We start from the raw sequence: 13,073 nt of genomic DNA on the forward strand, positions 1-13,073 counted from the left end.
TTGAGACGATTGGTCCTAAAAAACCAAACCCCTTTGAAGCTGGATTTCACCACAGATCTCTACCTTAGTCGTTGGGTCCCTGTGAAGGTGACTGGGCTTCCTGTTGGGGAAAGTCTTTAATCAGCTTACAATGACTCTGGTGGATCCAAGTGTTTCTCTCCTGGATCTTCACAGCGGTTGGAGTTGCTAGTTGCACAATGTAGGGTCCTTCCCACCTTGGAGCTGCCCAATTTTCCCCTTGATGACTTTAATCAGCACTCGGTCTCCAGGCTTCAGGCCTTCCTGTGGGGAAACAAAAGGAGCACTAGGCAGATTACATGTTTTCCGAACAGTTTTGTCGCTGAACAGCTTCAGCATCCATTTAGTTAATGGCTCAGTGTCATCTTCTTTTTCTGCCCATGGTTGTCCTTCCCATAAGGGTAGAACAAAAGGTCTCCCATTCACTATTTCAAAAGGGGTCAAACCATCAGATATGGGAGTAATCCTCATGAGTAGTTTTACTAAATACAAAACACACTGGCCATGGCTTTCCTGTTTCTGCCATGAATTTTCTCAGTCTGTTCTTAATCACTCCATTAGCTCATTCCACCAATCCTGCACTCTGTGGATGGTAGGAACAGTGATGCTTTAAGGTTATGTTTAAATGTTTAGACATTAGTAATACCACTTCATTTACAAAATGTAACCGGATACACAATGCTTTTGCCACTGTCAACGCATTTGCATGTTTTGTAGGGACAATTTCTACCCATTTAGAAAAGTTGCCCACTAAGACTAGGCAATACCTGTACTGACCACTTGGGGTCAGCTCAATATAGTCCATGCTTATCACTTCAAACGGGGCTGTACCTCTCTGTTCCTGTCGTCGCTTAGGCCTCTGATTTCCTTGTGGGTTGTATTTACAACATGTAAGCCATGCTCTGCAAAAATGTTTAAAGTTGTTATTTAAACCTGCTGTGGGATAAAATAGTTGTTGTACTATACTAATCATCCCCCCTGTTGAGACATGGCCTTGACCATGACTCATCACCGCTACTGTTCTAAACGGGCTTCGTTGTAAAACTGGTTTATCCTTTATCATTATTAAGCCATCAGACTTTGTAACCGCTCCTTCTCTTTTCCATTGTTCTTTTTCAGGTGCTGGAGCGTTTTTCTGCATATCTATAAGAATTTCCGCAGGAATTATTGTGCTGTCATTTGACACATCTGCATTAGTCAGAAAGATTTGTGCTCTGGCTGCCTCCTTCGCTGCAACATCTGCTCTATTATTTCCTCTGCTCACTACATCTTGACCTTTGGTATGTGCTGCACATTTGCATATAGCTATGGCCCATGGCAACAACACAGCTTTTAACAGGGCTGTCAATAAGTTTGCATGCTTACCTTTCCTCCCTGTACTGGTCACCATGCCCCGACGCTCCCACTGTGCAGCAAAATTATGAACTGTGGAAAAAACATACTGACTGTCCGTGAAAATATTTACATCTCGGCCTGTTGATATTTCACATGCTTTTGTTAGTGCAACAATCTCTGCAGCTTGCACAGAATATGATGATTTTTAAGGCAGCACTGTAAAGGATTTTTTGATCATCTACAATAGCAAAACCAACTAAGTTCTTTCCTTCTTCTGATCTGGAAGCTGACCCATCCACATACAAATTTTCATAACCCTCCTGTGGTTCATCTTTTAAATCTGGATGCGGTTTGCAACACATAGTTGTCCTTTCAACACAGTGGTGAGGGTCACCATCTTCTGGTGTGGGCAGCAAAGTTGAGGGATTCAAATAATTACATCGCTGCAGGGTGAGGTGAAGCTGAGACAGTAAAGTGGTCATAATGTTTAGATGTCTGGCTGGGGACATAAAGGTCATTTTGGCTGTTGTGACTAACAGTTCCACTGCATGAGGTATTAACAAGGTCAGTGGATGATACAAAACAATTTCAGATGAACTTTGTATGGCTAGAGCAGCAGCACAAACTGATCCTACACAATTTGGTAGAGCACATGCAACTGGATCTAATCTTTTTGAATAAAATGCCACTGGCCTCATTTTTCCTCCTTGTTTCTGCATTAGCAGGGAGGTCATGAACTGCCCCCTGCAATCCACTGTTTGGATAAATGGTTTAGAATAGTCAGGTAGTGCCACTACAGAAGAGTTTGCATTTAGGTCCTTTAGCTGTAAAAAAGCTGACCTCGCAGTTGGAGTCCATGTTATTATATCTGTCATTGCCATTTCATTTGTGTAAATGAGATCAAGCAGTGGCTGAGTAACCTCAGCAAAATTGGGGATCCATGTTCTACAGTAATTACACAAGCCTAGAAAAGTCATCATCATGGTTTTATATATATATATATATATATATATATATATATATATATGTATCCAACTACACAATATAATAAAGATAATATAGGGGAGCTACTGTTTCTACGGGTCTCCTTTAATCCTTTAGAGTAAGACACTACAAGTATGAGCCTATTACCATGAGGCTGCAAACAAAGAGGTCATATAACTTGCTTAGCCGTCAATTGTTTGGATGCACGATTTTGGATAATTTTGTAGAGCTAAGACAGTTGCTGAGCAAAGTTCTACTTTTAGCTTTGTGAATTGCTGTTCTATTTCTCTGACATAGCTCTAGTGTGTCATAAAAAAAACTTAACAAAAGCTAAGTTTTTTTTCATAATGTGGAATCTAAGCCCTGTAGTAATTGCACAATTCTAAAGACATTCTTGTAGCTTCTTACCTTCTTCTAAAATAACATGGCCCAAACAACAAACTTGTCTTTGCACCCGCTAAATTTTTATAATTGGTTTTCATACTTGCTTTACAAAATGCTTCACATTTTAGCAGATAATGTTTAATCTTTGACCTGTATTGCAATTTAGGAACTATTTTAACTGGATCTACAGTTGTCAACAGTCCTACATCAATTTTTCATGTAGACCACAAAGCATTTGGAATATCTTTGAAATAATTTTCATCAAATTTTGTTAGCAAAGAATGCTGAGTTATTTTAACACAAACTAAATCTTGAACGTGGGGTTTTTGTCATGATGGGTCTCTGTGATTAAACCCATATGCAGAACACCACAGGAAGCAGAGTAAAAGTTCAACTGTTTATTTGATAAACACACACAAAGTAAAAGAATGCACTAGTTCTGGTACTGGTCGGGGACTGGTTTCACAGAGAATCTGCAGAGAGGGGTTGTTTGGTTAGCCAGGTAGGAGTGAAGTCTTGACTGAGTCTAGATTTAGATTTGTACCTGATGAGGTTCAGACTGAGCGGTGGAGAGAGGGAACCAGTTGGGTCCAGAGACAGTGGGTTCAGCAGAGAGCTTTAACAGCGGCAGAGCTTAGCTTCAGGCTAGCGAGGTTCAGACCTTGAGTTCTTCTCCTAGTTCTCCCTTGAGAACTAACTTGGAGATTCAGACTGAGGATCTTCTGGTTTGGTTTCTCTGAGCGGGCAGGCAGGTTTCCAGACATGAGCTCCTCCAGAGCCACAGACTTCGATCAGGTTACCTAAGAGCAGAGAAGACAGAGACTGGTTAGGATCAAGTTGCTCCCTAGGGCAGGCAGAGATTCTTAAATCAAGCTGAGGCTCAGGTTCTGCTAACCAAAACTGGTCAACACTCCTGCACTGAAGACAGGTCTGGCCGCTGCTTATGTAGAAGGTCTCCTGATGGGCTGATGATCCTCAGGTGTGCAGGAGGCTCCAGCTCAGGAGACCCATAGCCCTCTCTGCTGGAGACAGGTGGCAGAATCTCCAGATCCCAACAGTAACCCAGATCCCAACAGAAAAACATACAAACAGGAAGGGATCCTCGGCGCCCTCTGGAGGGCAAGCCTCTGGATCCCAACAGTTTTACCTGTGTTTTGGAGACCCTGCAGGCACACTAGGAAGGCCATCAGTCAGATCAATGCTGCAGTCATTGACCCATCCGACATTCCCCTCCCCCGCGGCTGCAGATGCAAGCTGTCTCCCTCTAAACTGTGTTTCATTATCTTTTGGACACACAAACAACTTAAAAGACCCACAAACATAACTTTAAAGACAGAGACACATAACATTAAAAGACGGACAAACACAACATTAGATCTATTTATTTAATTTTTAATAATAACATATCTACTTTGCGCATGTATTATCAACAGCTCGCCATTTGGAGCTCATTTATGTATTTATTTATTTTTTAATTATCTATTTTTTCTAGTGTTTGCTTCTAGCCGGCACATAACATTTCTCCATTGATCTACTTCCACACACCATCTATTTCATACTTTTACTTCCACTTCTACAAGTATTTTATCTTGGAATAGAGGCGTCCCTCAAACCCATATTTTTTTAAACCATATATTCAAGTGTTTATTTTTTGTTGGATCCTGCGCTTCTACAAACTTCTAATCGTAGATTTCAAATTATCTCTAAATCTATTTTGACCTTTACCCATTTTAAAGAATTTAGTCCAGTACAAACACCTAGGGTATTCTACGCACTGGATGTTTATTCAGCAAGACAGTACCCAAAAACTGTTGTGGTAATTTCTGCTACTACCTTTTCAGGTGAGAAATTCTTGCCTCTGCATCCACAAGAACTTTACTGTATTAAACCCCTGCTGTGTTAATATGAAACAACAGAACCCAACGGTTCGATTGTTTCCTCACACATTCTCACACAGACTTAGCTTGTACAGTCACACCTATCCTAAGGCCTATTATGTATGTATTTTTTATTTTAAACAACATAGACAAAAAACACCTATTGTGTACACTTCGGAGTCTCCAGCTCCAGGCCCTCGCACGCAGCGGATACCCAGATGCCACATCTGTCAACAAAACTTGGCTTCGTCAAATATCCCTGCTGCGGCAGCTGCAAACCTTACTATCTCGAGAACAACACAGAGTCCCAGACTCAAACGCACAGAATACCCAGATGCCACATTCGTCAACAAGACTTGGTCTCGTCAAATATTCTTGCGATAACAGCTGTAACTTAAATGGTCCCAGACCAACTTTTGATCAAAAGATTTAGGCCTACCCTTTGCTGTGCAGAGCAGTCCTCAGCGGAAGTCGTCACCAGGATGCCCAGGGCAGGGCTGGACTAAACTGGCCCCGTCCGGCGAAGGGAAGACGGCTGTCGACAGATTCTTGGCCTTGGTCCCACACGGTCCTGGACAATTGGATCTTGACTCCCGGGTTTCAGCACCAAAATGTTACGTTCAAAATTGCAGGTTTAGTAAAAAGAAATTGAGTCCGCACAGAATAGTGTTTTTTAGCTTCTGCAGGAGGAGAGAGCCACGTTCAGCCACTTCTGCTCTCTGGTGGGTGTCCTCAGCAGAAGCCTTTTATTAGCAGATCATAACACATGGGGTGGGTTACAGAACAGTGTTCTTCTGACAAGGCAGTTGATCAGGTCATAGGACAAAATGCTCTTTCTGATTGAATCACAGAATAGAGCGGTTTCCCGATAACCGTGATTATCCTTGCACAAACATCAGCAGTTTTCTACCAAAGTTGCATGACAATTTGCAGTAAACAGAGTTAAGCATCTCATTTAATTAAAATTCCATATGCACAGACATTAATTTTATAATCATCGAATAAACCTGACAGTATGCCTTTCTGTTAGGGATTTTTGTGAACATGACTGGAATAAATCATGTTAATACTGAAATATGTTTCTTTTCCCCTTTTTTTTGGATTTACTCTGAGAACATTTCTGCCAGAACTAAAGAGCTAGGTTCTCAGAACAAAAATCTCAGAAATAATATCCAGAACTTTGGAAACATCAAAAAATGCAGGTTCTTGTCCCTTAAGGGCCATATGAAACAGCAAAATACAGCAATGATCAGCACAACAATGATCATCTGTGCTGAACATTCTTTGTTGTAATCACCAGAACTTTCTGTACTGTAATCAGTATATTTGGATGCAGATGGATTACAGATTTTATCATTATGGTTTTTTTATGTGCATAAACACATGTAATAGGGTAAATGGACTTATCAAAATTTTACGTATATATTCATTGTATTTACAGGTTACATTTTTAACAGCTTTAATAATACACAGACAATTTAATGTGTAAAAAAAAATACACAAAAATATTTGATACACTTCCAACTTATTGTTAAATAAAATATGAACAACCTAGAGGGAAAAACTGACTTGTTATACTTACTGTCATCGGCACTGAGTTTTCCACCATGCAGCTTGTTGACATTGATGTCTTTGGATAGTAAATTGCTAAATTAATATGCCAGGAGTTAAAATAAATACAGAGTCTCCACAGTACATTCTTCGTGTTCGTCATCAAAGCTCTTTTTATTGCCTCCAGCTACGCCTCACATTTAAAAGTAGCATCAATATCTTGATTGTTTGAGTACAATGATTTAGTTTTGACGTGCATTTTCTCACTTGAAAACTTCTCTGAGATTAATTTTGTGTCAAAAGAATTAGTTGCTAATAACAGACTGTCTGGGAGACCTAATGTAACCTAAAGATCACACTCCACATGCTGGCTAAGAAAACATTGACAGATGGGGTTCTGCCGCTACAACACAGTTGGCCATTTCTTTATAAACTGACTATAAGAGGAAGTTTTAAGGTCCAGTTTTATCACTTAGAAATATATTTATTTTCTGACAAACTTAAGATATAAAACAACATTTGTACATCCATCACCATTCGTGAACCCCACGCATCAAAAAGTGCGGTTAATCAATGCTAGAAATTTCTAGGTTTGAAGTGGAACATAACTCCAGAGAAAGGGAAATTATCAATCAAATATAAAAGTTGATGATAAAAATTGGTCATTTATTCAATTCAGTTTTAGTTATTATGTTTTATCTATTATACAGTTAGCTTAATGCAAACATATTGTTGAATAGGCTACAGATGAATTTGCATCATTCCCATTCCAAGATTTCTTAACAAGTATGAACTTTTACATAAGACCATCATAAATAAATTTTACAAATAAATTGGATTATACCAACAGATATTTGTTATCGAATTACCATTATCAATTACCATGGTGGCACTCCAAAGCAGCGGCCAAGAACGGCTCCTCTCAACAATATGGTGATGGTAATGGTAATGATAATGGTAATTTCACAAAATATGCCGCTTAATACAATACAGACTAGACTTTAAATCACATCTATGATTGACCAATGCCTGCTGGAGCTACGGTCACAAAATGTTTTAAATTCAGAAACTTTTGACCGTTTCAAAAGCTGTGGAGTGCTACGGACGGATGTAAACAAAACAGCAGAATATAACGGTAGAAGGAAGAGATTTGCGAGACGGAGAAAGCGAGGCTGCAGAGGGGGGCTTACTGCGAACCTAAAGAGAAATCCCCACAGACCTCCACTTCCATCAATCCTGCTCTCCAATGTCCGCTCGTTGGATAACTAAATAGATAATCTTCGACTGGAACTGTCTTCAAGAAAGGACAAATGTAACTGCTGCGCCATCATTCTGACTGAGTTTTGGCCGCATCCGGCAATACCAGAAAAAGTTATTAGCCTGGAGGGGCTAACTCTATACCGCGCCGATAGGAACAAAGAACTAAGCGGTAAGATTCGGGGTGGTGGGCTATGTGTTTACATCGATAAGAAGAATGCTAGATCAGTTTCTGCTCTCCAGACATCGAATTTCTGACTGTTAACTTCAGGCCGTTCTATCTGCCCAAGGAGTTCAGTGGGGTTAGCATTACTGCTGTTCACGTGCCCCTCAGTCCTAACACTAAAGAGGCCATGAAGACTCTATGCCAGGCTATCTCTGAGCCCCAATCTGCACACAGAGGGCATTTTCATCAGTGCTGGGGATTTTAACCAGGCTAACTTGAAGACTGTTCTCCCCCCATTTCTACCAACATGTGACTTTAGACCTGGTTTACTCTAACATCAAAGATGCATTCAGAGCAGCCCCCCACCCCCACCTCGGGTCATCAGATCATCTCTCAGTCATGCTTATCACTTCATATAAGCCCCTGCTGATCAGGGCTAAACCGTCAGTTAAAGAGTTTCGAGTGTGGTCTGAAGACACCATGGAGACACTCAAAGACTGTTTTGAATGCTCTGACTGGAACATCCTCAAGGCTGCAGCAACATTTGACAACCTATAAAATATTGATGAGTATGCCATGACTGTGTCAGCCTACATTAACGAATGCATTGAGGACGTCAGCATCAAAAAGAACTTCACCACCCGGGCCAACCAACCTCCCTGGATAAATGGAGAGGTTCTGAAATCGCTAAAAGCACGGAACTCAGCTTTCAAGTCTGGTGATAAAGAGGCAGTGAGAATAGCGCGTGCCAACTTAAATCGTGCCATTAGATCAGCAAAGCAGAACCACAGACAGAAGATCCAGGATCTTTTCTAAGACAACAGCAACACTAGGACGATCTGGAAAGGCATTTGGATGATCACAAACTACAACACCCCCCCCCTGGTAGATGCAGCAAACAATGACATCCTAAATGACATCCTAAATGAACCGAACAACTTCTTTGGAAGGTTTGATCCCTAGTGCCAGCATACTCCAAGTCTGCCACCATTATTCCAGTCTCAAAAAACCCTCAGGTCACCTCACTAAATGATTACCGGCCTGTCGCACTGACTCCTATCAGGATGGATTGCTTCCAAAGGCTGGTTAAACACATCGTCTCCAGTCAGCCACCAACATTTGACCCGTTCCAGTTTGCCTACTGACGCAACGCTCCACTTTGGACGCCATATCTGCTGCTCTCCACCTGAGCATGGCACACCTGGAGGAGAACACTCACGTGCGGATGCTGTTCCTGGAAGTCAGATCACTATCATCCCACATTACATACACCCCTCCGCAATTGGCTTCTAGACTTCCTCACCTCTGATGTCATCAGTCTAACCACAGGCTCCCCTCAGGGCTGGGTCCTGAGCCCCCTGCTGTTCACCCTGACGACACATGACTGCGTCCCCAGGTTCACCACCATTCACATTGTGACAGCACCACGGTGTTGGGCCTCTTCAGAGACGACTGGACTACAGAGAGGAGGTGGAGCAGCTGGTGAAATGCAACGATAATATCCTGAACGTGAAGAAGACGAAGGAGATCATCTTGGACTTCAGGAAGAACCGGCCTAACCATGCTCCACTGGTCATCAACAGCGCAGCTGTAGAGGTGGTCAACAGCACCAAATTCTTGGGGGTGCACATCACAGACACCCTCACCTGGAATGTAAACACCACCTCACTGGTCAAAAGGGCACAGAAGCACATGTACTTCTTGCGGAGGATGAGGAGAACCCACCTGCCCCCACCTTCCTCACCACCTTCTACAGAAGCACCATAGAGAGCGTTCTGACTAGCTGTCTCACTGTTTGGTGTGGAGGCTGCAGCGTCTCAGACTGGAAGAAAGTGAGGAGAGTGGTTAGAAAAGCAGAGAAGATCATTGGGGCTCCTCTACCCTCTGGAAAAAGGCTTCACAGCATTTGATGAAGGTCTAGTCCAGTGGTTCCCAAAGTGTGGGGCGCGCCCCCTAGGGGGGGTGCAATGCCATTGCAGGGGGGGCGCGGGAAGTGGTATGGATGAATGAACAAAAAAACAAAAAACAGTGCTTGCTTGACTGAGCATAATGGACAGGTTTTTGACGGGGCTCCCTACATGTAAGGCAGAAGATGAACCACTGCAAAATATGCTTCCAAACCAGCTTTCTTCAAAGACAAAGAGTAGAAAATATGACGAAGCATATCTTTTCTTTGGCTTCACATGTACAACGGTGGGTAATGAGGAGAGACCACAGTGTGTTGCCTGTCTTACAGTGCTAGCTTGTGACAGTCTGAAGCCCAACAAGCTAAGACGACACTTGGAAGACCGTACATCCAGAGCACAGAGACAAGTCAGTTGACTTTTTCAGACAAAAACTGCCGGTCTCAGCAATCTTTCTTTACAAAAGCTGCATCCTTGTTGGCAAATGCTCAGCTCGCTTCATATAAAGTTGCCTACCGAGTTGCACAGTGTAAAAAGCTGCACACGGTTGCGGAGGAACTAAAACTTCCCTTTGCTATGGACATGGTTTCAACTATGATTGATGATTCAGCTGCCAGCAAACTGCGGGCTCTGTAATGAACGACGTCATCGCCACAGTCAACTACATTAAAACACGACCTGTCAAAGCCCGAATTTTTTCAGCACTGTGCGAGGAAATGGGCTCCGACCACACAGCTGTTCTATTTCACAGCGAGTCCCGATGGCTGTCGCGTGTGAAAGTGCTGTCCAGGGTTTTTGAACTGCGAGATGAGATACGCATCTTTTTGGAGGAGGAAGGCAGCGATCTTGCCCACAAATTTAACTGTAACAAGTTCCTCATGAAACTTGCATATCTCAGTGACATGTTTCTGAAACTCAATGGACTGAATTTGCAGATGCAAGGCCCAAACACACACCTTCCACATCTGGCAGATAAAGTCACATCATTTATCAGAAAACTAGAGATGTGGGGGCAGCGGGTGAAGGATGGAAATGTGGACTCATTTGAGAACCTGAAATCCTTCACTGAAGGCAACAAGCTGCAGAAAACAGTGATCTCATGCATGGAAGCACACATCTGTGCCCTTTAGAAACATCTCCAGAAATATTTCCTGGTGCAGGATTCCAATAAATATGACTGGATCCGTGATCCTTTCAGTGCAACACCACCTGCCGACTTCAGCACATCAGAAGAGGAGCAGTTCATTGATATCACCTCCGATTCCACAATGAGGCTGCAGTGTAGCTCAAAGACACTGGCTGCATTTTGGATAGGAGTGGCGAAAGATTACCCTCTGTTAGGAAAGAGAGCACTGGCCACACTTCTTCCTTTTGCCACGTCCTACCTATGTGCAATAGGTTTTTCTGCTGTGGCCTCAATCAAGACCAAATACAGATCAAAGCTAATGAACAGTTGTGACACTGCAACCCAGATTTGAGAAGATCTGCACCAACAAGCAGGCTTACCACAGCCACTGAAAAGATGGGAGGATTAAAGTAATTTTTGCAAAGAAAAAAAACTCAGGGAGCTGTTCATGTTTTCACTCCATTTTGCACGGAGGCTTTTTTTAATGTGTTGATGATAGCATAGTTAAATATTGTTACAAAATAAAAATAAAAAAAGAAGTATGTTTAAAATAACACTGGCAACACAGAATCCCCTTCTAATGTACAGTATAGAACTAGGAAAAAAAGTGTTCTACTCTAAAGATAGTGTGTAGTTTGTTTTGTTGCAACCTGAAGTGTGAAATAAACTTCAGTGGAGTTTGAAAACAAAACATGTGTAAAGGTTTATTATATCTGGTTGAACGATGTGTGTGCCCTGTTGATTTATTTATTTTTTTTTTTTGGGGGGTGGAATTTTATTGTAATCCAAAGGGGGGCCCAGAAGAAAATCTTTGGGAACCACTGGTCTAGTCAATTCTATAACAGTTTCTTCCCCACTGCCATTAGACTGCTGAATGTTTTGTAAAATGCGTTATTGTATTATTTTATTATATTTATTATTATTGTTTTATATATATAAAAAAACAGAAATGTTAGAAGTGTAAATGTACAGTCATATGTTTATATAACTGTTTTTATATATTTTTTACTATTTTTCACTGCACTTAAAAAAAAAAAATTGTCCAGAGAGCTCTTTTTGTTTGACACTTGTGTAAACAAAATGACAAATAAATCTGTCTAAGTCTAAGTCAAAGGTTTAACTGAGAAAAATGGAGAAATGGAAACATATTACAGATTTTTCTGAGTAAAAGCAATTGCACAGCATAACATGGATAAACTCTACATGCATCACAATCATTCACTGAATTCTCACAAAGGGGCAACGTAGATCATTCATAGACTTGAAGTATGATAATAATAAACATAAAGGCAAAATGCACTCTCCTTTCACATATGATTATCCTGTTTCAGCTAAAACTTTATGGAATTTAAACTTGGTTGTCTGCATTACAATTGAACACTAACCTACTGCCTCATGAGGATTGTCTTAAATGAAGTTTATCAATGTCTGTTTTTCAGAGGGAAGAGCAGTCTCACAAAGAGCGTTGGCAGCACCTAGCTGACTTGGCAGACTTTGCTCTGGCCATGAAGGTGACCCTAATGAACATCAACTACCAGTCATTCAACAACTTCATGTTACGTATCGGTATGGCTTTTTCCTTTACCTGGGGATGTGGGTTAAACTGCTGCTGTTGCCATTTATAGTTAAGGCCAAAGGTTTGCAAGGTAGATAAGTTTTTTTTTTTTTCAAAAAAAGATCATAATTTTGGTTAGATCTGTACAATGTCTGAAACTGTATTCATATCAACATGTATATAATCTCACAGAACTATTTTATGTGTATTTTATCATGTAATGTGTGTCCTGGATTTAAGCATTGTTTAATCATATTCTGCAGGACTATTCTTAGCATGTCCGATAATGACGTCAGAGAGGCTGTTTAACAAAGAAAATGTGAAAAGTCAAAATGTTCTCACAAAAGTCATAGCACATTTGTTAAAAATGTGTATTAGCATTCTTTAGGGAGTTAAGGATAGAAATAAGCAATTTTAGTACCATAATTACATTGTCTATGGCCACCCGGATGTATCTGTTCGCGCATGCGCAGGACGGCTCGTGCTTCCGGGACGGATCGAGTAGTGACAGCCCCCCGAGCTATCCTATACCTTTGTATTGCAGAGGATCTACTGCACATGTATAATTTTTAACGAGAGTCAATGGGCAAAGATCTTGTGAAGATTGCGTCAGAGCGCCTGTGTGGCCACTCGCACTTATCTCCCTTCCTTCTTGGCTCCATTATGAAACAAGGGTTTTTTCCACACCTGAACTTATCCCAGATCGTTCACCCAGCCTTCTCTTTTTTCATCCTGCACCTCCTGCAACTACTCGCTGTTCCATCCTCTTCATCTTTATTCTGCCATCTGTACATCAATCCGAATCACTGGTTGAAATTGCCTCCTTTCTTTCTTGCTCATCATCTGCATGGACAAATACTGTTCTGTCGCTTCACTCTCCCTTCCTCTTGTTCTGAATTTGGCTGAGGCTCAATTC

General features: G+C 41.5%; 1 protein-coding gene across 1 annotated transcript in view; it reads left to right on the plus strand.

Annotated features, from left to right (window-relative positions):
• LOC107096987 (adenylate cyclase type 3-like) overlaps positions 1–12,242 on the plus strand; it is a 33,703-nt gene extending 21,461 nt beyond the window's left edge. The window contains exon 4 of the mRNA XM_015393927.1: positions 12,042–12,242. Coding sequence (XP_015249413.1) covers positions 12,042–12,227 — 186 coding nt within the window. The 3' untranslated portion in view covers positions 12,228–12,242. The remainder of the gene's footprint in view (positions 1–12,041) is intronic.
• Positions 12,243–13,073: the final 831 nt, after the last annotated feature.

This window comes from Cyprinodon variegatus, unplaced genomic scaffold (genome assembly GCF_000732505.1).
Source record: "Cyprinodon variegatus isolate N-32 unplaced genomic scaffold, C_variegatus-1.0 Scaffold663, whole genome shotgun sequence".
Lineage (NCBI taxonomy): Eukaryota > Metazoa > Chordata > Actinopteri > Cyprinodontiformes > Cyprinodontidae > Cyprinodon > Cyprinodon variegatus.